At 38.0% G+C, this 26,883-nt stretch overlaps 1 protein-coding gene across 2 annotated transcripts; it reads right to left on the bottom strand.

Moving 5' to 3' along the window:
• Positions 1 to 353: 353 nt before the first annotated feature.
• Positions 354 to 26,647, bottom strand: mamdc2a (MAM domain containing 2a). Of its 2 annotated transcripts, XM_083526711.1 has the most exons (14): positions 26,303 to 26,640; positions 25,509 to 25,628; positions 18,904 to 19,154; positions 18,537 to 18,621; positions 18,196 to 18,330; positions 16,440 to 16,696; positions 11,955 to 12,048; positions 11,244 to 11,390; positions 9,576 to 9,841; positions 8,079 to 8,175; positions 5,808 to 5,963; positions 5,346 to 5,605; positions 2,264 to 2,348; positions 354 to 703 (listed from the first exon to the last, which is right to left on the bottom strand). In XM_083526711.1, the coding sequence occupies exons 1-14, from the start codon at positions 26,340 to 26,342 to the stop codon at positions 642 to 644; spliced, it is 2,055 nt and encodes a 684-aa protein (XP_083382837.1). In that variant the 5' UTR covers positions 26,343 to 26,640; the 3' UTR covers positions 354 to 641. The 2 variants fall into 2 exon arrangements, with proteins under 2 accessions (XP_083382837.1, XP_083382838.1); XM_083526712.1 differs by lacking the exons at positions 354 to 703; positions 2,264 to 2,348 and having other exon boundaries at positions 5,403 to 5,605; positions 5,812 to 5,963; positions 26,303 to 26,647.
• Between the last annotated feature and the right edge of the window lie 236 nt (positions 26,648 to 26,883).

Genomic DNA, 26,883 nt, shown 5'->3' with positions numbered 1-26,883 from the left:
AAAAGATTTAGTACTATTGCTCTTTGAGTGTTTATAATATTCAAACCTAATTAAACTTTCACTTCAGCAACACCAGTAAAACATAATAATAATAATAATAATAATAATAATAATAATAATAATAATAATAATAATAATAATAATAATAATAAAGGTAAAATGCTGGGTGATGTCAATAAAGAAAACCTATCAAAGTTGCAGTCTGTGATATATGAAAGTGCTTCTATATCTAATATTGGTTTCCTTCTAAAAACCTATCCACACTAATGCCAAGAAATACGTTTCTGAAATAGCTCCTTTCCTTTAGCCTTAAAATACGGCTAATAAGGCATATAAAGTTTAAACAGCAAGGATAAGGGTTTGTCAGTGTTTTTAATTTTAGATGCAATCACCCTTGCAGGCAAGCAGAAGCCTAAAAAAGTTACATACTGCTCCTTTATAATACAAAAAGCATAAGCTAGTTGTATAAAAGAACAGTTCCCGAGCTGTCCTTGTGAAATCTGTAAAAATAAAAATAAAATAAAATAAAAAGACCATCATGTAAATGAACATGTTCCACTAAGAAGACCAAAGAAATGTGTCTCTCAGTTTGGTCGTGCAAAGCAACACACAACTAGACGCAAACTCTTCCAGTGCCTTGCTCAGTACTCAATCTCATTGAAGTCCTCAGAAAAGCCTGAGTAGGAAAAGCTGTCTTCGAGATCTACAGGTGAAGGAAGACAGGACAGGAGTAAGAAACCGAGTGGAAAATGGTAATGCATGCTAAAGTTTCATGAATCACTTTATGGCTACTCATCCAAGTTTAACTACAGTACTACAGTACAGTACTACAGCCCTGAGGAGGAAACCCCTGCTGAAATACCCTGTTGCTCTGTCCATTTTTTATGCATAGGATGCTGCCACACGTTCTCCACTGAAAAGCTTGGAAAAGCTACAACCAAATACTGTTGAACTAAATCTAATCCTGGCACACGTGCCCATGTGCTAGGCCTGTACACTCGTTCTTACCTGTAGACATGCCCATTATACCTAATGGAATACATTTGGATGTTAGCCAGACCCGTATCAAACATCACCTGCTGAGTATAACAGCTGCAGTATCACAGGCTTATACTCCGTTTATATTTCTGGAACGCAATCCAGATTTCAGAGAGCTTTATTGGCTCTGTGCGCTATTAAATGTTTCTAAACTAATATCTGTCAAGTTATAATAAATACAGTATTAAAGAGTAATTATATCGTCACTATGTGACCTCCATCCCCCTGTTAACTAGAGCTGGCAATGCCCCCTGATACCAGTGCAACATCTATATAATCTTTCCAATGTAAGATTATGGATATGATTCTTCATTTGTTAACTATGCACACACAGAGTCTTGTTCATAACTTATTTAGATGCATGTTTGTATGCAAAAACCCCTAATAGTAGAAGAGTGTTAATCACACTTACTGTCAATCGTGCCAGGATTAATTACTGATTCTGGTTCAGACAGGTGACACAAATGAAATGTATATAAAATACATCTAAAAATGGCATTAACTGATTTCACTTGTTCGCGCAGTCTGAGTCTGAGTCTGCTAGAGCTTTTAGCCACGCAGCACATTTCAGTGAGAAATTGGAGACAAGTTTGGCATTTGCTACCCATGTCTGAGCCAAATAATGACACCGTTTACATGCATTAATATCACTCACGCTGCAAAACATTACATTTCCAAATACAGCAGAGAAATATGATAAGGAAAACCGGAGCTTTTATACCATTTGCAAGTTTTCTAAATCGAACTGGGGCGTTTTAGACATAAAATACTTTGACTTTTATGTTTTATACAAAGCCTCTAATAACACTGCTAAAATAAACCGTTATTTATTTTGCTCTACTTTCAGTGAGGTTCATCTTGGACTTCTTGCTTGCTCTGAAACATGCAGTGCCATGCACAGCCTACTAGGCCTTTAAAAGAGAAGTCGGTTGCCATATGGTGTTTAGGTGGTTATCATGTAAATGAGTGTAGCTCTGCACAGAGCAGTTTGGAATTTGTAAACCTGTGTCTGCATTTATGATAAATGCTAGTTTTCATTGTGCTTACTGGGTGGTTCTTACATACAAACAAAACTTTCTCTATGCAAGCTTTAAAAAAATAAGAGCCATAGAGTCACCTATGTGGTCTATGCACAAACCTAGCTTGATAATTACTCTATATTCATTTAATCTAGACCTTCAGTAACTGGACCTCGGCTAGACCGGATTTTAGCAGTCATACACACCTTCGCATGGTCCTGTTTGGAAAACAATGTCATCGATAGCAATGTCACTTCTTAGTGAAGGGCCTCTGATGGCTTCAAATATAATCTGCCGTAAAGAAACAAAGGATGGACACAGTTAAAACAAATTAATCAGAACTCAACACAGTCTGAAATAATGCTCTGTTTTAGAGATCTTTCTGTTTTCTCTCGTTTTTGCCTCAACCCTGTTTTTTAAAAACCTTTAAAACATTGAAACCTTATACAATAACTGCAGCCGAGTGCTAACCGGGGCTATACAAACACCCAACCCGGTTTGACTTAATACTACTCCACACCATTATATTACAAAAGATGCAAGTGACACTTTATATGTAGAACATGTTTTCCTCCAATATTGCGGCTAGATTTGTTGCTGCTTCACGACTAAATAGTGCCCCTATTTCGTGTAGTGTTCTCGGTTTATTTTGTTTTGCACTTGTTTCACAGCACTTTCCGCCTGCAGAATGCCATACAGTAAATGTCTCATATTCTGTATTTGACCTTTGAACATTCTTGTGTTGCACCCTGGTCATGGAGAAACGACTTTCTGTTCTGATGAATGCAAGCAATATAAAGAAATGGCATTAATTATTAATACAAAAAATAAAAAAACACTTGACTTGGTGTTTTGATGCCTTGGAAAACAGTTGTTGGGATCATTTAGGACACAGGTTTCAAGATGGGTGGCCTGTTGTGTTACAGTAGAATAGCTTTTATTTGTCACATATATATTTTAGAGACATTCTTTTCATCCCGACATGTTAGGAAGCTGGGGTCAGGGATGATACAGCACCACTGGAGCACAGATTGTTAAGGGCCTTGCTCAAGGGCCCCTGAGTGGTAGCTCGACAATACCAGGGCTTGAACCGCTGATCTTCCGATCAGTAACACAGAGTCTTAACCACTGAGCTACCAGTTCCGTTCTTAATGTTTCCTTTATTTGAGACAGCTGCTCTGATGAAAAGTATGTTGTGCACAAAGGTAACTTTACTAACAGGTGGAACCATGGTCTCTTTCACAGAATGGTGGTCAAACATTAACACACTCCGGATAAATACAGGGTGGGTGAAAAGTAAATAGGCAATATTAATTGGCTACAGAACTTGGCAACCTTATTTTTATGCAGGATGGTGCGCCATCCCATTTTGCTCTTACTGTGTTTGGTTAGACCAGCATTTTCCAGGACGTTGGCTGGGACAACGCAGACCTCATGAATGGCTTCCAAGAAGATCCGGATCTCATGTGATTTTTTTCCTGTGGGGCTACGCAAAGGAGGAGGTTTACAGGACAAAGGCCTCGCACATTGGAGGACTTGGCGGCTGTGGGTTACTGACTGTGCATTCCATTCATGACCATTTGAAGAAACTGGTTGACGCTTTCATTGTCCTATGTAAAAGTGCATGTACAATTTGCTTCAATAAATTTGTAGTACAAATACTTTTAATGCGTATTTACTTTTAACTCCCCCTGTATTTTATATATAGGTTTACGATCTTCTGCTCATCACTACAGAATAATGTCAACAATGGAAACATATATATGTAATGTAAACGCTGATGTAAATGTTGTAGTCACACAGGTCATTTTAGATGTTCGGGAAGTGAATACGTTAATTTCACCTCCATTTTTTTCCCCACATGCCCATAAAGGCTTGCTGTAATTCATCTGTCTTTACAGTTTCTTTCTTCAAAATCTGCATGTAAATGATTTGTCACTTTCTAAAACTAATAAACATAAGCAACAATCTGTTCTGACTGAAATCAGACAAATATCATGAAATGTTATCTTACAGATTAGTTCCCTCTGCCAGGAGGTTTAAACTTTTAAATATAATGTCCTTAAACAATGTCCTCAAGTATTTTAACATAACTCAGTGTATTGCATTAAGGGTCTCATTCTCCATGTTTCACCCATATTGAAAAAGCAGGCACAGAATTTTGTAGTCCACGTGTGCAAACATACACATTTAAATAGGTTCAAAATGTTCAGCATGAAGGAATGTGAGGAAGGTCTTTCAACACCTGCCTCCAATCTTATTATACACGACAAGAAGAAGTTCTGTGCTGCTCTCTCTGTTCTAGAACAATAAACATGGTCCCAAGATAGAGTTAAAAGGTTTATGATGTTTGACCTGAATGAGTTTAGCGCCTTTAAGCTGTTGCTTAATAGTTTATCTCTAATGAGAAAGCTAGTGGTGACAGTGGCAAGAAAAAACTGCATAAAATGGTATAAAGGGAGAAAACTTGAGGGGAACCAGACTCAAAGAGAAATCATCCTCATATGAGTGACTCCAAATGTGCGTTCATCATAGTCCTTATGATATATTCTTAAATTCAGAAGTGTTTATGCCAACTGCATTTCTAAGCCACTGCAAAAAAAATACACAACTAACCAGTTATTTTAATTACAGTACAAATCCATTCTCATAGTTATTTAGATGCTCAGTAACTTCATAGATCTTTAGGCTTTAAGAACGCCTTTAATATTTCTAAAGTAACTGGATCAGTATAAAACTGTACAGCATCCAATTATGTATGAACTTTAATCTAACACTCGTGTTATGCTATGCATTTTAAATATGTATTACTTTTTATATTAATGAAGCATGCCAGTAAACTCCTAACCCCTGAATACACTTTGATAAAACTCAGTCAGACGACATAGTTTTAGGTTGAAATAACAATAAGCAGTCCAAGAAGCATAATACAATTTTTTTTCCTTTCTGCACTAATCTACTGTAACCACACTGATGTCTACTGTGATCAATGGAGCATCAGGAAGTTTCATTCTCTATATTCAACACACCATGAGTAAGTCCAAAACATTTTCTCCTTCCCACTATCCTTAACGCTTTCATGTACCATGTGATCGCTAAACCAATAGCTTCTGGATCAGTGAACAAAATCAGTGTGTGTGTGTGTGTGTGGTATGAGAGACAGAGAGTGAGAGAGTGTGAGAGAGACAGAGAGTGAGAGAGTGTGAGAGAGAGAGAGAGAGAGAGAGAGAGAGAGAGAGAGAGAGAGAGAGAGAGAGAGAGAGAGTAAATGTGCCTCTATGCTCTCACATTGTGTTTGGTAAAGCAGTCGTAATCAACAGTAGCCTTCATCCAGGAGATACTCTGCTCTCCTTGTCGGCTCCAGAGCAGTGTCTCTTTGACTTTATCCTTCTGTCGCAGCAGGACGTTGAGAACACCCATACCCGTACCATACATGTGATAATAGAAGGTTACACACTGTGTCCTGAACGAACCCCGAAGCTCCAGCGTCACCAACCGTGCTGAGTGTCCAGGCAACATATGGGATGCCTCAATATACATGTAGTAACCTTCGAGACATGATCATATGAGTTAGATTGCTTTAGAAGCCATGACAAGATAGATAAAATAAATGCTGCTGTTGTACTGGAAATATACATAAAGCAAATATGAAATAGATAGTTAGATGATGCAGACACACAAAAATTCGATGCAATTACACACAAAGGTCTAATGTACTTTAACAAGCATCAGGCAGGTATATTGACTTACCTACCCCTAAGGTATGGTCCCCCTTGGGCCCTGTGTAGGATGTAGGTGTTGGTCCCCTATTCCGTAACCAGTGTGCTTTCTTACTTTTTTTTTCCTGAGTATATCCACAGTCTCCTGTCTCAAAGTAACAGTGTCCTGCTGGCGGCCTCGAGGGACCTGAAAGCATAAAGCAAATAAATTTGTGATGTTTGTGATCAAAATGTATCGTGGTCATTGTGAATTCTCTGTGATTGTCGTTATAGTTGGAAGCAATTCCTTCTTATAGAAAATGGCCTCTTCATATGTGTAACGCCCGAACGAGGACCTCTAGTGTGCAAAGCCTCAAGATGATTTTTTATTGATTTTTGTTCTCGTTTTGATTGGATTTTTGCTTTCTCTGAACACGGAATCCCCCGCCCTTAAGACTAGGGCATGACATGATTTTTTCTATTCCTGTTCTTAGACTTAACATTGTCCTAACTATTGTTTATTTTATACATAGGTTTCCTGATTGTACAATATTTACCACGAAAACATGTGCGAATGTTTGTACATCAAAAAGACACATCTCAGCAGAATTGATTTGAACACACTGCATCATTATTTCTGGGCAAAGACTTTAATATATAATATCTCAAACCAATCATTTTTACAGCACAAATCAGCACAAAAATAGCGCAAATAAATGATATGCAACGTTAGACAGATGCTTTTTAGATGTTTTGACTCTGAACTGGGGTTTTCACAATAACAATGAGAGTCCAAAGCTACAATTACACTATAAACTACTTTTTCTGGTGTTATCAGTTGAAGTGGCTTGTTTTTTTTGTTTTTTTTTGTAAAATATTTCCACTACTTATTTTCTAGTGGAGAAAAATAAATAGTCCATTTCAGTCCAGTTAAACAACCACAGCCCATTTTATGTCTATGTTCACAAGAGCAGATGGTTTCTGTAACTGCAGAGAGAATGATATAATAAACAGTGCATCGATGTTGCTGGTTGCATGGTTTCCAATCCACATTCAGTTCAGAATAGCAATAAAACATGGAGCTACATTAATACATTTAGTAGGTAAGTGCAGATAGATAAATATATTTCTTGTTAACTAATGGATTACCTGTAAGTTTTACTCTGCAAATTATGATAATATTAACACCCTATAATTTTATTTATTTATTTATTTATTTTTATGGCATTTTCTTTCCAAAGGAAAGACTATATCAAAAAGAATTGCAACTGCTAAACAATGAATGCAATAACATTTTTAGCCAAGGAATTAAAGCTGAAAGCAGATCCATGCAATATAAATAACACCAAATTTGCTGTTGTCGGCACACTTTGTAGACAAAAAAACAACAAACACAAAAATGCATTCACTAGCCTAAATCATCATACAATATTTAGAATATTTACATCCTTAGTCCCCCCCTTTTTTTTTTGTTTGGGCCACTGCCCCTCAAAATGTCTTATCAAGCTTATTTTTGAACTTCAGTACAAAATGTTTAAAAAAAAGTTCCCTTCTTCACATTTATAAATCTTTTTTTCTTTTTTTTAAAGGTTTTTTTCATTTTTCTCAATTCATTACTAAACCAAAGATAGTATTAGTTATTAAATAACTACACATCTTTTTTGCCACAAAAATTATTATAAAAAAATGATAATGAAATTAACCAGCAGCCTCTGATGTGCTAACAGCAGTATCACTACAGACACATGCAGTACTACGCTTGTTTATATAGGCTTAAAATACCATACATCACACATGTCCATTTTTTTAAAAGGTAATCATAGAGCTAAAGCTTGTAAGCATGTTGAACTGAAAGTAGTGTGAGGCGAGGGGTGAAAATATTTTCTGTGCTGCTGGGGCGGGTTTGGCTGTAGACCGCGCGCCCAATCAGAAGTTATAAATCATGTTGGTATTTTCTGGGTTATATTTTCCATTGGCTAAAATAATCAAATTAAACTTTTATTGGGTGCACAAGACACAAAACTGGGTGGGCTAAGCCCACCCCTGCCCACCCCTGCCAACAGGCCCTGATCTTTATTGAGTCAAACTAATTGTGGTGCTGTACAGAGACTGTTGTTGCTTAAAACTGATCTGAATGTATGTATATTTGCTCCTTTAATTTACTTAGCAAAATCTTCTAAATACTACATCGTTTGTTTACTGTTTGTGTATTTTTAAAAGAAAATGTAAAAAACTATTTTTTTTTTTAAATAACCGTCAAACGCCAAAGAAAAACTCTTAGCAAAGTAAAAAAAAATGCACCTATAAACTCTATGAGTCTGACCTGCTGTGAGGCTACAGTCCCCAAGAGTGACCTTGATGTCATCCAGAGCTACAAGCCCACAGTCCCAGAGGTTTCTGCAGATACTGACGAACACGATCTAAAATAGAGTTTATACATGAATGCAATGAGAGTCAATTTCTACCAAAGAGAATTACAGCTAAAACAATAAAATATTTTTTTTAATATATATGTAGGCATGCATACTAGCATGAGAACACTATGAAAAGGGAAGTAACTATGTACTATGTAGACATCTTTGTGGCAAACTTCACTATGAAATATAAAATCTCACTTGGACATTTATGATGTGCAATTTTGGGAAGTGTATTTTCATTAACCCTGTGAGAACTGTCCCCAGAGCTGTTGTCCTTTGCTCTGAGGACATCCATTGTCATTTCTAGAGGAAGCGGTAGCTCAGTGTTTACGATGGTGGACTACTGATCAGAAGGTTGTGAAATCAAATCCAACCACCACTAAGCTGCTTGAGCAAGGCCCTTAACCTCAACCGCTCAATTGTATGAATGACAGTCGCTCTGAATAAAGGGCATCTGCCAAATGCCGTAAATGTAAATGTTAGCATAGTTACAATGGTTGGTTAATTTAGCCACATTCAATGCCATATTGATGATTTTATGATCGATATTGTAAATTTATCCAAAGGTCCATAATGCAATGCAGCTACACAAAGCAGTTGTGCTTAATTACAGAATTACAGTGATGACGTAGCTAGAACTGACATCGAAGTTAAAGCTTGGAAAGCTAATTACACAGACGAGAAGGCGAGAGAACTGGAGAGACTAAAGGATTAAAGCGCTGCTGCATCACGCTGCTTCATTTAAGTAGAGATTACGTCCCACAGGCATCGCTATCAGTAGGGAGTCAAACAGCTTTATGTGTAATGTTGGAAGTCTTCTAATCTTATGTGCAACTGGAAATCACATAGTGATTATATATTGATATGCAAGATATTTATAGTGGATGTTCATTTTCAAATTTTACGTCTTATATCCAAAACGGGGAAGATTTGGCTCAACTCTTTACCTATCGTCTTCATATATTATTCACAAATAACATCTTGAATCCCCAGGATTACTACAAGAATTTAGTTCCAAGTAATTTATTATAAAACCTTGATTACAATTGGCCCAGGTCTTTCCCAGGTGTTGTTTCTTATCTTGCGTTGAAACTACAGCATGACTTGTTTTTCAGTGTTTACTCTACAAAATATCCTGTCACAACTTTTTCTAACTTAATTTGTCATCAAAAAGGTAGATACAAAACCTACATCAATCACTGTGAACTTCCGCTTCCATTTCACAACCAGGCCTGTTCTTGATAAAACTGATGAAAGGATTTGTTTTGACAGTTACATCAAAGCAACAATATAAACTGAATGAAATCACAAATGTTTTGTGGCTTCTCAATGCATTTATCTTTTTTTCTCTTATTTAAGCCATATGTAATTTTTGCACAACCATAGAATTCAACTTTCATTACCTTAGTTGGCATTGGCCTCTGATATGTAACGTCCACCTCCGTCCACACGTCTCTGGAGCTCTCAGACACTGTCCAGATCTTAGCTTGGGCTACATCCTGCTCATCATAAACATACAGAGCCAGGCTGTTGTCGACTCTTCGTAAGCCATGAAGTGCATAATAGAACCGGAGACAATATTTGTGATTCCCTGGCAGGAAGGGCCCATGCAGGCGGCTCACGTAACCCATGCGGGATCTGAAACGAGTGTTGGCCAGGAGGAACCAGCCTGGAGCACAAAGTATTGAGGAAACTTTTAAGGGAAATATACCTAAAACAATGATTTGCAAAAAAATGTGTGTGTGTGTGTGTGTGTGTGTGTGTGTGTGTGTGTGTATATGTGTGTGTGTGCTACATTAAGTGCATCGAGTGCAACTGTGTGTGTGGGGGGGGGATATCTATGTGAACTAAAGTCGTAGGTAGTATGAGATCACAACTATCATTATCGTTATTATATATCATAATTATGAATCATGAATTCCACACATACAAGGTGGTATCAAAGAATTTTGAGACTAATTGCCACAGATTCGTCCACTTTCTTCGAATGTCCTCCCTCAGACGCCATAAAACCTGACAGTAGAACTCGCTAATGATGGTCTGGTCCCTTGGGACGGATTCTCAATGCACAATGTTGCAAATGTCATAAAAGATGATGAGCATGCACTTGGTTGAGTTTGTTGAAGTTCTTCCTAATCTCTTGTCGTCTTCCAGTAATGTTTTTTGCCTCTTGAAGCGCATGTGCCGCTCAAAACACCTCGAACGACTCATTGCGGCATTGCTGTAAACTTGCCAGATCATGTCATAAGTCTCTGTGGCAGATTTGCTAATTTTTATGCAGAATTAAATGTTTGCTTTTTGTTCTAACTTGCTGGCCATGATGAAATCGCAGACGCGGTAATGCACGTGGTGAAGGTCGGTGCTCCCTGTGACTATGCGTTCAGTCTTGTACTGCCATCTGTTGGCATGTTACAAAACTAGTCTGGAAACTTTTTGGTACCAACTCTTATGAGATTTAACAAACAGTGAGTTTAATATTATTGTATCATGTTCATAAAATGAATATATACATGTATACAGTATCTATAGATATCTATAGAAGAGCCTTTATTTGCAGTTAAAGGGGCCCCTGCCTGCAAAATTTTCGAGAACACATAGCCTAAAAGATCATGTGAATAACTCTCTGGTGGAAATAAAAAAAATAATGAATAAAAAAAAAAAGGCTAAATAAAGAAACCAACAGGTAAGTTTTCATATAGAACTAATTAAAGAGTTTCTTTCAAGCAAAAGTCATCCATAGTAAATATGCTATTGGTTTTTGCCGTCTCAGCTCAGTGTTATGGTAACATGTAGCCATTGTGGAAAAAATGTCTTCTAGGCATATTGTAAATATTTTCAGTACTTCTGAAAAGTGTACTTGTCAGTTGCCAATAACATTCTCAGTTTGTGTTTAGTGATTTAGACTACAAAATCCCAGCAGTGGCTTCACACTGTGAAATGAATACTGTGTGGCAACTATTTAAAATACATGGTTTTAATGTATTGTATGTTGACTAAATAAGTAGTTTTTCCATAGATACTGATTTGCACAGCTGGATTGTTGTTGGTTTTAAGAGCGTCTCACCACATACCCTCGCCATTCGTGTGGTCTCCGATCCTGTAGACATTTGGTTTTACAGACACTCTGTTCCACACAGTGCCTCCAAATTGCTCCTGATAGTACTGACACAGATTCTTCTCAAAATCACAGTTAGCCACAGAGGGGTCAAAGGTGGGCTCTGTGGGGGAAAGTTCCAGAAGAAAAAAGCTTCATTAGTCATCAGGCAAAGAGAAAATGTTTTGAGTTTAAAATCCATCAAAATGCTGAGTCTAAGGGGACTTTCCTGGCTGTTTAATGTTTAAAATTTGTTCACGTATTCTGCATGTGTGGGAAAAGAAAACCCATGGCAAGTGTACAAGTCTCCAAACGTGTCTCCACTGTCCACGAGGTTCACAGATTTGTCTTGAGGAGCAGCAGTTATTACTGTTTACTAAATCTCTTAAGACTGGAAACAGTTTTAAACACATTAATATGGAATCAAACTGTGGTCAAATCATAACAGAGAAAATGCAGCCTAGAAATGTAGCAGAAGTGGATTTTCTGAGTTTTTTTTGTTGTTGTTGTTCAATAAATTAAGTGACAAACATTTTCCTTCCATTTTTTTTTATTTTTATATATATTTTTTTATAATCATATGTACTTTTTTTTTGTGATAAAAAACAGTGAAAACAGTGTAGGATCTGAATAAGGAGGAGCTGCATTGAACAGGATATCAGTCATTCTGAAACATGCCTATACTGACGTGTTGTGCTGTGGCAGAACTCAGGGGTAAAGGAGATGTCATCCACAGCTACACTGCCACCGCTAGGACTGTTGAACGCTACCTCATACACCACCTTGATCCACAAAAAAAAAAATACACACAAAAATGAAAGCTCAAACATGACAAACTCCATCACAGTCCCTTAACTGTACTAAAGAGTTTTGCTATAAAGAACCAGTTTACTTGTATCTTCAAACTATGAGCACTTCAGTATGAAAACAAAAAGCTGTGGAGAACTATAGACACCGAACACCATCTGCCAGAGATGATATCCGGACCCCACTGAAATACTTTCTCTTTATTTACATAGGACAGAAGTGCTGGCTGCACAAACTCAAACTCGAAAGAAGACTTCTGCAAGCTGTTTACGACCCCGAGATGACGAAAAACAATCAGAACTTTCTCCTTCAGACCAAAACATTAACTCATATGCTTGTCAATTTAAATGCAACACATTTAAGGCTAAAATCCAAGTACGTTACACTGAAGTGTTGGTTTGAAATATACAAATCTATCATAGTGTCAACCTGAAAGTTGAGAGATTATATTTTTGTGTTTTTTAGAAATGTAATTGAATATGACTACATTGCTCAGCGTTAACATATACAATAATGTATGCTAAAGAGATGCACATATGAATAGGAGCAACACTTTCTCATTGTCTTTTCTTTTTTTTATTCCAGGCAGCTTGGCAGAAAGGTTCACATGGCATGTGATTGAGATTTGATCAGTCTTTTACATAAATAAGGGTAAACGGTCAAATAGTTTATAAAGATAAAAGAGCAAAGAAAATATTCATTCAATACCATGAATGTATATTTTTTGCGATACGACATGGTAGTAAAAAATAATGTGACTTGCTTGTTTATATTCTGAGAACCAAATCAGTTTAAGCCCACTTGAAGTTTAAATACATACAATAGATACTGCATTACACCTCTGGTGTGTTATAAATTGCACAAATCTCACAGTTTAAACTGTATAGTCAACTCTATGACACTGCAAGAATTATTAGCAAGAGGAATGGACAAAAAGTCTGTGGACATCTGATGTTAAGATGGAAATGGCAGTGGTGAATAAGTATTTTAAGGAGAAGGAGGACCATATAGTGTGAGGAAGGTGCACACAGGTGGACTATATTCTATGTAGGAGATGCGACCTGAAGAACATTGGAGACTGTAAGGTGTTGGCAGGGGACAGTGTAGCTAGATAGCATCGGATGGCGGTCTGTAGGATGGTTTTGGAGGTGAAGAATAAGAGGAAGAGAGTGAGAACTATGCAAAACAGAATTGGAATCGACAGAGTGATGAGAAAAGTAGGCAGGAGTACAAGGAGATGCGGCAGCAGGTAAAGAGGGATGTGGTGAAGGCCAAGGAAAAGGCATATGAGGAATTGAAATGAGAAGTTAGACACTAAGAAATGAGAAAAGGATTTGTACCGATTGGCCAGGAAGAGGGACCGAGCTGGGAAGGATGTGCTGCAAGTTAAAGCAATTAAGGATGGAGATGGAAATGTGTTTACTAGTGAGGAGAGTGTGTTGAGAAGATGGAGGGAGTGTTTTGAGCAGCTGATGAACGAGGAAAATTGGATGGGAGAGAGAAGGTTGGATGGTGTGGAGATGGTGAAGCAGAAAGTGGATAGGATTAGTAAGAAGGAAGTGAGAGCAGCTATTAAGAGGATAAAGAGTGGAAAGTCAGTAGAACCAGATGACATACCGTTAGAAGCATGGAGATGTTTAGGAGATATGGCAGTAGAGTTTTTAACCAGATTGTTTTACAAGATTTTGGAAGTTGAGAGGATGCCTGAGGAATGGAGAAGGAGTGTGCTGGTACCGATCTTTAGGAGTAAGGGAGATGTGCAGACCTGCAGTAACTACAGGGGAATTAAGTTGATCAGTCACACCATGAAGTTATGGGAAAGAGTAGTGGAAGCCAGGCTGAGAGAAGAGGTGACCATCTGTGAGCAGCAGTATGGTTTTATGCAAAGGTGGAGCACCACAAACGCATTATTTGCTTTGAGAATGTTTATGGAGAAGTATAGAGAAGGACAGAAGGAGTTGAATCGTGTATTTGTGGATTTAGAGAAAGCGTACGACAGGGTGCCGAGAGAGGAGTTGTGGTACTGTATGAAAAAGTCAGGTGTGTCAGAGAAGTATGTGAGGGTGGTGCAGGACATGTATGAGGATAGTGTGACAGCAGTAAAGTGTGCAGTAGGAACGACAATCTGGTTCAATGTGAAGGTTAAACTGCATCAAGGATCGGCTCTGAGCCCTTTCCTGTTTGCAGTGATGATGGACAGATTGACGGACGAGGTAAGACAGGAGTCTCCAAAGACTATGATGTTTGCCGATTATATTGTGATTTGTGGTGAGAGTAGGGAGCAGGTTGAGAAGATCCTGGAGAGGTGGAGATATGCGCTTGAGAGAAGGGGAATGAAAGTCAGTAGGAGTAAGACAGAGTACATGTGTGTGAATGAGAGGTAGGCCAGTGGAGTGATGCGGTTGCAGGGAGAAGAGGTGGAGAAGGTGGAGGAGTTCAGGTACCTGGGGTCAACAGTGAAAAGTAATGGAGAGTTTGTTAGAGAAGTGAAGAAAAGAGTGCAGGCAGGGTGGAGTGGGTGGAGAAGAGTGGCAGGAGTGATTTGTGATAGAAGAGTATCTGCGAGAGTGAAAGGGAAAGTTTATAGGACTGTGGTGAGACCTGCGATGTTGTATGGATTAGAGACAGTGGCATTGAGTAAAAGAGAGGAGGTGGAGCTGGAGGTAGCAAAGCTGAAGATGTTTAGGTTTTTGTTGGGAGTGACGACGATGGACAGGAGTCGAATTAGTTTATTAGAGGGACAGCACATGTAGGAAGTTTTGGAGACAAGGTGAGGGAGGTGAGATTGAGATGGTTTGGACATGTGCAGAGGAGGGACATGGGGTATATCGGTAAGAGAATGCTGAGGGTGGAGCTACCAAGAAGGAGGAAATGGGAAAGACTAATGAGGAGGTTCATGGATGTGGTGAGAGAAGACATGCATGTAGTTGGGTTGAAAGAAGCAGATGTAGAGGACAGGGGGGTATGGAGACGGATGATTCACTGTGGCGACCCCTAATTGGAGAAGCCAAAAGAAGAAGAAGAAGAAGAAGAAGAAGAAGAAGAAGAAGAAGAAGAAGAAGAAGAAAAAGAAACCAAATTATTCAACCTTGAAATGAGTACCCAAGCAACTTTAATCTTGGAACAGGCTTTTTCTATTGGCAAATAATTTTGCTAATTTATTTCTAGATCGAAACAAAAAAAAATCTGTCAATAAAACAGGAAAATGTAAAATGATTGCCGTAATAATGTCTAGTTTCATGAGCTAATATTAGATTTTTTTAACATCTTAAATAATACTAGATACATTGGACTATATTCAAGATGTTTTTACTTGTCTTTAAAAGGAGGAAAAATGATAAGAGAATAAAAAAAACCCACTGTGTACACTAATGTGGATATTAGGGTTTGGATGCCAAACTATTTCAGGTTACATGTGTATAAAATCTGGCCTTACAAGCATCTGGCTTTTTTTCTTTTTCTTTGTTTTAAAAATTGTGTTCTGCAGATATGAGAGTCACATGTACCTTATCAGCTGCCTGCCTGTTTGACACTCAAGAAAAACTGGTGCTGACAAAACAGGATTTCGATTGGTGTGTGTTCGAACACACCAATCGAACAGAGCGAGTCATCACAAAGTGACTACATTTGCACCAAAACTAAATCAGAATCAGGTTTATTGGCCAAGTAAATGTAACAGCTGCATTTGCTACACAACAGCCAGGAAGAATGAGCCCCTGAGCTGCTGCAAGTGTGAGCCATTGAAAGCTGCTTATTTTCCCTGACACTTTGTTTCCATGTGCTCTGGGCTCATAGGCTGATTGATGAGTAGACTCCTCTGCTGTCCTACATTCCAGTGCCTGCTAAGGCCGAATTCATTATGAAAACTAAGGTGAACGAAGTAAAGATAGAATGCTAGAAAAACATACAGTTGGCTAAGAAAGCATGAAGTACAGACACTGAGCTGATCTGCTTAAGCCAATCCTTTCAGCAGTATAAATCTTTTACTCTTGCTTTTCTGCACTTCTGTAATTAACTAACATATACACTTAAGCAATATTTTACACATGACTTCTGGAACTTTGATTAACTATTGAAGAGAAACCAACTAACATTGGTGTGACTTTTGTTTTAGCAGTTTGTCATTTTTGTAGCAGTTTGAGCAGTTTGTCATTTGTGGAACGTTCTGTTGCCTGCAATACATTTTCAGTTGCAGTGAAATGCAGCTGACTCCAGCTATCTGACATATTCCTCTTTCTCTGATTTTGCCTTTTTTTTTTTTTTTAAAAAGAGTGAGATCATACAGTATACCGTACAGCAATAAGTACAATCCAACTGCAATCAACACTACCATGCACCCTGAAGACCTGATATTTCTCATACTGACCTCTGTAGGATGGTGTACTTTTATGTCCACCTGCACTTCTCTCCAGTTGAACGTGGCATACACATCTGGCCTCCAGATCTCTTCGTAGTGGCCCAGCTGGTCTCTGGTGAAAACTGAGAAGATGTTTCCCATAGATTGGTTCCTCTTGTAGTAGAAGGACAAACAGCCGGACATGGGAATAGTGATCATTGGTGACACAAGTTTTGCCACCTCTTGGAATCTTTTGGTATAAAGTGAGCTGACATACATGTAGCGACCTGGTCCAGAATATACAAATAAATATCATGAATCTCATGAAATACTATTCCACATTATAATCAGAACACCAAAGCTTCTCAATTCCTTGTGACAGATGCAGCTGTTGCTTTTTGGCAAAAGAGATATTAAGGCTAGCTAGCGAACCTGCAATCTCACTGTGAACTGCTACACTGATTTTTCTGGGTTTTTTTTTAATACCCTTAAAAGCCCAAACATATGTGTACACCTGACCATCAGACTAAGAGGTGATTCTTTCGCAGTCGGATTCCCCAATTACCCAATTGTCTATAATGTTTTTGCATGTTGTAGCATTTGGAAAAAACTTGCAGAAGAATGTGTCCTGCACAGAGCCCTGACCTTAACTCAACTGAAAACCTTTGGGATCAACTGAAACTATCACAATGTGCCAAGCTTCTTTCCCCAATATCAGTGCCTAATCTTACTAATGCCCTGTCGCTGAATTTTCATAACCATGTCTCAGAATCTAGTGGAAAGCCTTCCCAAAGCTTCCCAAAGTTTTCAACAAGCATATAAACTATGTGTATGATGGTCACATGTCCACAAACTTTTGCCAATATTTGTAAGTGTGCTTGCCAGGGCATCTTCACTGGTGACATATAAAGTGATCATTTGTACTTTGGACTTTTATTTATTTTTGGCTCTGACAGTCACAGCTGCTTTTTTATGTCATAATGCATTTTCAGAATTTTCAGGATTTTTTAGGTTGTTCACTGTTATTTGCTGTCCATTCTTAAAAAAATATGAAAATATGCTTTCAAAAGATACTTTTAAAAGTTAACATACCGTTATCATTTTGACTTTGAAATAATTGTACATTTTTACAGTACAATTAAAAAATCTGTACTTTTATCTGTACTGCTCATTACCTTTCATTGGCTGTTCATGCATTTCGATCGCAGATTAACTGTATGTGATTAAACACATTAATTGATATGTTTTCTATCTTTGATTTTAAATAAAATATGGTTTATGGGATTTATAAATGATCAGTTTTTGTTTATATTTCACATTTTTTAGAATTGTGGTTGCATTCTTCTTGTGTCCACATGGGCTTAGAAATTTTCCCACTGTAGAATAAATAAAGGTATAATCCTAATTTATCTTCAACTAGGTTCCCCAGTTTACTCCCACCTTTAAAACACATACTGGTAAGTGTTTATGCTGCACTCATTTACCTCTAGGGAATGAGTATGTGAATGGTTGGTGCCCTGGTTTCCTATCCAGTGTGTTTTCCTGCCTCACACTGAGTGTGCCAGGAATTAGTTTTAGATCCAGCAAGACCCAAACCAGGATCAAGTGGTTATTGAAGATGAACAAATAAGTAAAGAATGTAGTGACCTGTCCAACTAATTAATCACAGAACCATAGGGCCATGGTTTTGAAGAAATGTATTATTTTGGAAAGCTTGAGTGAGCTGTCCATTTTCTAGGATGTGAACAATTTTGATTTCCAGACAATGTTTGTTGTAAAGTCATACCTCTGTCTTTGGTCATGGTGTTGTCGATTGGATATTTGGATAAGTCTCGAGTGAGGCTTCCTCCCAATAACCAGTTTACATTGGGGTTCCACTGGTTTTGATAGCCACATAAATGTTCTTCCTCAAAGTTACAATCTAAAACAGAGCAATGCACATACTTGGGTTTAGTTAATATTGTGAATAGTCTATATACAGTAGCTATTCATAATATTACATGTTAGCGATTCTTTTAATTTGTTTGCAGTTCCTTTATACCAATCCATGCTTTTAAAATTAATGTTTAAAGACGTTGCACTTCGAAGACACCTGGATTCTATACAAAAAATATTTAAAAGATTTACCTATACAGTAACCAGGTATGATATGAATTTCAAAGATAGCAATGCTGTTTCCTGACCCTCTGTTGGGCCTGGCATCCATTACAATCTGCACGAAAGTATAAACATTAAAAGTTAACGCTCGCTGAAGCTCAAAATCAATAAATGCAATTCATTTTAGTGAACAATCCCTCTGAAATACTTCACCTAGCAAAAACAGTGATGGACTAAAATAGCTTGTTTAAAAGCTCCTTTACCTCCTTGTCAAATGTGGCCTAAATGTTTACACTTCACACTTCACTAATCCTGTGATATCACTTTCCCAAACATTTTCACAATGAGAATACTTTTGCCTTATTCAGCAAGGTAGCTGATCCGTGTCGGCTGGTACCTGGTAGGCCCTGGAAAGATTGCAGAGATCCACACTGGCTATTAACCAACTGTCCGAGGGTTTGCTCATCGTCCATAGCAGGTGGTCAAAGTTCTCGCCATCAGGACGCAAGTGAACCTGAAGTGAGCCTGTGCCGGCGATCTGGTACACTAGACGTAAACAGCTCCATTCAAATATTTCAAGTTCAGGGCTCATCAAAATAGCTCTGTCAGTCCCAGTCATCAGTGAGGACTCTGCATTTATGAAGCGACCTGTGAAAAGATTGTAGGCATTTTATCAAATGTTGTCAGGGCATACCTAAATATAAATATGTAATTCCAAAATACCATTAGTACGTAGTACACCCTTTGTAAATGCTACATTGCTTAAACTACAGGATTTGGACAGCTAGCATTCACACTCATGTGCATGGCCATTTAGCAAGAGCTTAAATGTAGGTCAGGCACTAATGTTGGGCAAGAAGGCTTCGCATGTAGTCTACATTTCAGTTTATCCCAATACATTCCTCCAGTTCTTCTACACCAACCCAAGCAAACTATGTCTTCCTAGACCTCACTGGTTGGCTATGCCATTGGAGGTCCAGTTAAGAGAAATTGTTATTGATACAGCATCCAAATATATTCCTGACTATTATGTTTTTCCAAATGTGTGATAGTCATACAAGGTGGTATCAAAATGTTTCAAGACTAATGGTGCCACTGGTGCTATTCTTACCACGTGTGTTATCACGTCTGCGATTTCATCATGGGCAGCAGAACAGTTCAAACAAAGAGCAAACGTGAAATTCTGAGCAAGACTGGGCAAACCTGCCATGGAGACATTTGACATGACATATGTTTAATATACGGCAATGCTGCAATTAATCATTCGAGGTGTTTCGGGAGATCAGGAACACCTTCAATGAGCTCAGCCCCCGAAAATATCGAAACCATTCAGCAACTTGTGAATGATGATCGTCGGGGAACAATCCACATGATCTTGCCGTTTTAACAACATTGTGGCAGGCAGGCTGTGCAAGGGGACTATTTTGAAGGTGATAATGTGTAAACTTGGATTAATAACATACTTTATTGTAAACAAAGCTAGTCTCTCAACTAGTTGATACCACCTCATATAAGGGATAAGTATATAAGACTCCTGTACTCTCCTATGAGTATAAATGGTTAAATAGGTATCCACTTTTTTTTTATGATATTTCTGATATTCACCTAATTGACATCTGTATTTAATGCATTTAATGCATCTTAATTGCTGAAGATGAGGTGATATGGATAATATGTGTGTGGTCCAGACTGCACCACATTGTCCTCCAGTCTGCATGTCAGAAACCAGGTGTGAGCTATAAAAGCACTTTTCTCACACTTCAGAGTATATAATAAAAAAAAATAAAAAATGATGATTAACAGAGTTCATCTAAGCAACCCAGACCAGAATTTAGTTTTTTGGAATGATGGAAACGACTTAGAAAGAAATTTGAAATCAAATGGGTTTCATTTAAAAATAAAGCTTGTGAAAAATAAAGTAACTATAGACGAGATGTAGTCATGCTTTCTACTACCAATGATGTTTGTAATCATGACTGTTACCTTCAGATGTCCATTTGGTAAAAGTAATTCATTCCAGATGCCATCACAAACCCCTTCTTTTTCTTCTTCTTCTTCTTCTTCTTTATCTTCTTTTTCTTCTCCTACTTCTTTATCTTCTTCTTCTTATCACTGCGTGTACTGTTTAAACTAATCACTTCTCCTGCACCACAGCTAAAGTTTTTCTTATTTAGCTCATGAGCAAACACCTTTAGAACACCTTTAGACCTTCAGAAAGAATGTTTTAAGCTTTACATTTTTTCCTGAACTGAATGTCTGATAAATGAAATCATACTTGTTTACTGGGGGATCCCAAATGACGGCTCGCCTCCTAATGCAAGGTCATTTGATTTACAGATGTGGTCATTAGAGGAACTCACATGAGAGGATCTCCTCTTTTGTTTGTGTTTTTTCGTCTATGTCACGAGTGAAAAATAGAAAATATCCTTATATATGAATACAGCTTTTAAAGAAACCATATTTCAATAATTTTAGCAGATTGTTTTTTATTCTGGTACATTATTATTAGTGCACTAATGTAAAAGTTAACTTTCACATGTACCAACAGAAAACAAACATGTAAATATGCAGAACTGTTTAATGAATATGGAATAATGAGTGTGATGGAAAATAATTAGGTCAAGTCAAGTCAAGTCAAGTCAAATGTATTTCTATAGCACTTTTTACAACAGACATTGTCTCAAAGAAGCTTTAAAGAATTTAGGAGTTAAGGTGAACGATGTGTATTTATCCCTGATGAGCAGCCATGATGACTGTGGCAAGGAAAAACTCTCTTAGATGTTATGAGGAAGAAACCTTGAGAGGATCCAGACTCAAAAAGAAAACATCCTCATTTGGGTGATTTTAAGAGTGTGATTATAAACCTTTAAACAATACAGAACACTAGAGAGTGAGAAATAATCAAGAGAAAAAACAGTATACTCAGATATGTCTGTGTATGCATCCAAAAAGATGGTCCCTTTGTAAGATCTCTTTGTAGCTGTTATTTATACTGCACATAACATATAATGTGGGGGTGCTCAGGCTTGGGGTTACAGAAAATTCCTAGTCAATTTTCAGTCTTTTGCTCAAAATATATTTGAGAAGCCGCTAAAATGCACTGTTTAAAAAAGTACTAAACAGGGATTGCAAAATATAATCTTTATTCACAGAGGTAGTATTCTGAAGGGTGTGTCTTTTTTGCTTTCAGCACATTTACCAAATGCAGCTCTTGCTATCGTTGCTATCATTCAGTGTAACGTGTTTTAGGTGCCACTTTTATTGTGGAAAAAGAGGTACTTAGTTATCATTTGTCTGCACCCAGAGCAGCATCACAGTCCATAATATAAAAACACAGATTCAGCAGTTCTTATTAGTGCTGACTTGGCCATTAAAAAAGCACCAGTTTCCTCTCTGAGTGTAAGCAATTTCATGCTCCAGAAGTTCCCAAGTCATGAAATAAGGATTTCCTTACCACCAGACACCCAGTCTAGACACCAAGTAGGAGGTGATGTCATTTGTAAGCAGAGTTCAATGAAATGCACATGGAGCAAGGAGTATTCCTGTGATAATGAGATAATCTGGTTTAGTGATCTCCTGGTATAGAGTAACTGGGGTATGTTGACCTCAGTACATGCTGACACTCCTGTCCCATTAGCTCAATGTCAGGAGATTAAGCAGGGGATTAGCAGGAGACCGAAGTAGCCTTCTTGCTCGGGTCTCTCTTTCAGAAAAAAAGATTAATGGAAATCTGCATTATGTCTCAACATGCTTACAAATGATTTCTGCAGCTGTGTAAAAGTGCCTCGAGATACCAGAGCAGGTTACTTTGCGACTTTCAAGATTTTTTTTACTAATTCATTTCATTTTTGCCAGACCAATACCTTAAAGGTCCTCCGGTCCACCATATGTATCAACAATGACAGTATAAACTCAAAGGTCTCAATCCTCCACAAGGAAAGGCACCTCAGATTTATAAACTTTATTTATAGGTGGAAAAAAACTGCTTCATGCTGCAGGCGTTTGCTTTCAACTGCACTCAAAATAAATGGTGGGTATTTCCATCACACAGTTGGTCCTTGAGTTGCCCAGGAAACTAAACAGCAACAATCCAGTCAGGGTTTTGTGCTACTATTTAGCTCCCCACTGAGGGCAATGTGGCCCATCCGCACCATATCCAAAACTAAAGGCAATAAAATGTTGCCATTCGGGGTGGTTACGACCGCCTGGTGGAGACCAAAAAGACCTGTTATAAGGTGATTCTGATGTACTAATGTCCTTGGATCTCTTCTCCACTGGTAAAGTCTCTGTCTCCATTACTCAACTGTCCAAGCTAAACGTCTTAATGCCAGCTGTTGTTTGCAACAGCACATGTTTTTTGGAAATGAAAGCAAAGAAGAATTATATTCAATTTTTTTAACATATTCTTGCCTAACAAATTAAAGAACAAGCTGCTGTTTTTGGACACACTACATGACAAACTACAGATGGACCTTAATTACAAAAGCAGGTTATAAACAAGATGTCAGACACCCAGCTTACACACAGGACGAGTTCCAAAATGGCTCAATTTGAAGTACAAATGGAGGATTTATTGGAAGTTAGCTAATACTTGTTTAATGATGTCAGATAAAGTCATGTTTCGGTATGAGACAAAGACTTTAAATAGTCAAGAATTAATGGAGACACTGGCTCATCACCGCAATAAACCGCAAAAATGGAAATATTAATGGGCTAAACCAATCACATTTAATTTTGCATTGGAATGGACTTATTCAAAGTGAAAAATTTCACTTCAGACCTTAAGATACATCAAAAGAGTGCGAGCAGAAGCCAGGACACTTTTACAATTGGTTAATAGCCCACCATTTACATTTATGGCATTTGGCAGATGCCGATATCCAGAGCGATTTACCACTGAGCAGTTGAGGTTTAAGAGTCTTGCTCAAGGGCCCAGCAATGGCAGCTTGGTGATGCTGGAATTTGAACTTGTGACCTTCTGATCCATAGTTCAATGCCTAAACCACTGAGCTACTACCAGCTACATTTTGATTTTGCTTCCGTATTATGCACATAAGGTAAAAAAAAGTTAGTCAAAAGTCTCCAAATTATTCAATGGTGAATTGAAATTTTACAAGCATCAGGATGTACACATCAAGGTTTTTATATACTTTGGACCTGAAAAAATTGCTTTAAAATTTTAACAAAATAGTAAAAAAATATAAACAGGCAAAGTACTTTATTTCTAAGACTAAAAATAAATGCTACTTACAGACTAGGGCTATATTAATTTGCATGTCATTTTGGTCACTCTTTTGAACTCTGAGGAAAAAAAATCCATATTTATATTTACAAAATGATTTCTGCTAATGAATCATATGAACTTATAATTGCAGTAAGGTAGAAAAATATTTTAGCTTAAATCTTCCCAATCAAATGTCCACAATACAACATACGATCTACACAACTGAACACAAAAGTATTCTAACCTGCATGTGGCCAATGTCACTACCATGTCTATGTCTATGTCCCATGTACCATGGCTTTTGTCAATGGGGGCTTGTCTCAGTGTTTCAACTTCTGCTCTGTGTCTTGTGTATGTCTAGTTCTTATTTAAAGATCACATGACCTTCTTCATTTTCAAGCATTCCCTAGACATTTTCATTATTTTCCACTTGTTGTCTGTTTTCCTGAAAGCCAAAACCTGCTCCTGCAAAAGTCCATCTAAATGCATGATTGAAGACGTCACTGATAAAAGCAGACTTCAGCAATCTGCACTGGTTTCCTACAACTAAGGGTCTTGTAAAGTATGAACAACAGGGTATCTTGCTAATCAGTTAAAACCTTTAGCAGTTCCCAGCAGCTGAAGGTGGTTTTCACTTCATTTTTTCGCATAGTATAGACCATTAAGTATGGTGGAGTGTCACCCAAATGTCAAGGCATTCTACTGCAGTGGTCGTGGTTGTTCTTGTCAAGAGATCCAATCAAAGGTGCTATTGCTCATGTGAACTGTATAGTAGACCAGTTGTGTTTGGCTGAATGAAGGTGATGATACGCAGGCTTACGATCAAATTTTGCAGGGGTGTTTAATGGCCCAGAAGATGACCAAGAAGCAGGGAAACATTGCCTCAACCTCAAACATGGGAAGGGCACCACAGCAAAACATTCACTGCAGTTCAACATGTTGGTTGTTGGAAGCAAATGCAATGAACCTGCTCTAATCATTGCTTTCTACCAAGATTTAAATGAAGATTTAGTCACAGAACTGATGGCAGTATGTATCTGCATGCTTGTAGGGCCTGGCCAGACACTGCTCTTTGAGCTACGATTCAGTCATTGTGGAAAAAGGCATTCTCAGGCCACTGAGTTCATGCAAAATGCCCACACCAGGCTAACCTCAGAAGAACGTCTTAGAAGGAAGGCTTTGTTCCTTCTGTGGAGAGCCTTCGTACCACATTGATGAATGTTTGACCTGAACCACATCCGGAGAGACTCAACAGCATGGACAGTGTCTGGTCAAGGAATATGGTGGGTATGCCCTGTGCTATTTAATGCTATTTTGCATATCAGTTTTAGTCCACCATTTGGGTACCAGTGGTATCTATTGGAGCACACATTGCCTCTAGTCCCAAAGTCATGTACCTGTCAATTACATACACGGACTACAAAAACCTTGAGAATGTAAAAAAAAGTGCAAAACATCTTTTCCAGGTTCAATCTCTTATTAGCCATGTACAATGATGATATTAATCTTAACCCATTAAATCTCACACATACCACATAAATCTAGTATTATCTCTACTAATAGTGGGGTTATTGGCAGACAGATGCTCAAGTTGTCCCTCTTTCCCAGTGTCCCATAAGAGTTGCATTTAACAAGTTTGAGTAATTGAGGAGATAGATAAATAAATACATGCATATAAAAGAAAAAACTTTTAATATGCTTTTAATTAACTTTTAATGTAAAATTAAAATAGGGAAAAATTTGGCACAAGACATAACATGAATTCCTTGTGGTATTACCTTCTTCATTTACAATCCAGGTACCATGCATCGGATCCGAAGTGTAGCCACAAGTGTCACTCTCAAAGCTGCAGGATCCAGGCAGCAAATGCCGGTAGGTTCTTGCAGCCTGCACCATCACTGTGTGCACACACATAAGTATACATTAAACATACACACACATAATAATACATGTGTATTTATACGTTTGTAGATACATATAGACAATTATTTTATTGTTTTACTATTTTCATAACTCTTGTATTACTATTCTCACAAAGACGCTCTACTGACAGTTATCAGTGCAGCTAATTAATGCAATGTCACACCAACTCCTATAATAGACATTTTTTTGTTTGTTTGTTTGTTTTTGTTTTTTGCTTTTTTTTTAATACAAAACAAAACAAAAGCAGTCTTTATAGTAATGAGCATCCAAACGTCCTCAAAACATTAACACTGTCAGATTTTCCTGTTTTTTTTTGGTGACATGCCCGCACACAAATACACTTACACACGTGCGCGTGCGCGCGCGCTCACAGACACTCGAACAAGCACGCGCGTAACGCTGAACTTGGAAGGCGGAGAGAAAAGCAACGCTTATAAGGCAAACGAAAAAAGTTTGATTACATTTAATTGTACAGTCTATTTGCCTTTTATTTGCTAAGTGCGATGCTAAAATGCAAAATGTAGGAAACTAATAAATGGCATTAAGAAGAATGACAGAAACAGACCGCAACTCAAACAGAGGCAGGGTTCACTATCATGGTCTGTACATACAGTACTGTAATTGCATAGTGCAATTTGTAAAGTCTTACCCAGAAGAGCTGAAAGATGAAGAAGGCGCATTGCATACATGCGGTTATTCCGGCTATATGTATCGGTTATGACCGGGCAGATCGGACGGAGGGAGTAATGTTGCGCTGGGATGTTCAGTGCACTCTGGAGCACCGCTTGTGTCCTGCAGAGTGACGGCTATAGCAGCAGTGTGCATGCTGTGGATGGAGGAGAGCGCGTCGTGGGCATGCTGTCTGTCTGCAGCTGGAAAGAGGAGGAGGGCCATCTGTCTGTGATTCGCTCAGCTCTGTGATGGACATGAAATCTATCAGGATCGAGTCTCAGTAGAGCTGCATTCACCCCTATGTGCCTACAGTATGTGTGCATTTGACTGGGTGGTCATTTTAGGGCAAATGTACAGGTTTTCTTTTACCCAGACACCGATGACGCCATCCACCTGCCACGCCCCATGCACGCGACCAAGTTTTATTCAATTATTTATTTTGTGGTTGTTGTTTTTTAACTGAACTTTTGACTTTATTTGTTTTACCTTATTTATTTACCTTATTTATTTACCTGATCCAAACATTTTACCTGAACTTTATTTTCACCTTAACTTTTT

This window comes from Silurus aristotelis (assembly GCF_946808225.1).
Source record: "Silurus aristotelis genome assembly, chromosome: 23".
NCBI lineage: Eukaryota > Metazoa > Chordata > Actinopteri > Siluriformes > Siluridae > Silurus > Silurus aristotelis.
This window is presented reverse-complemented; position numbering and strand designations above follow the sequence as displayed.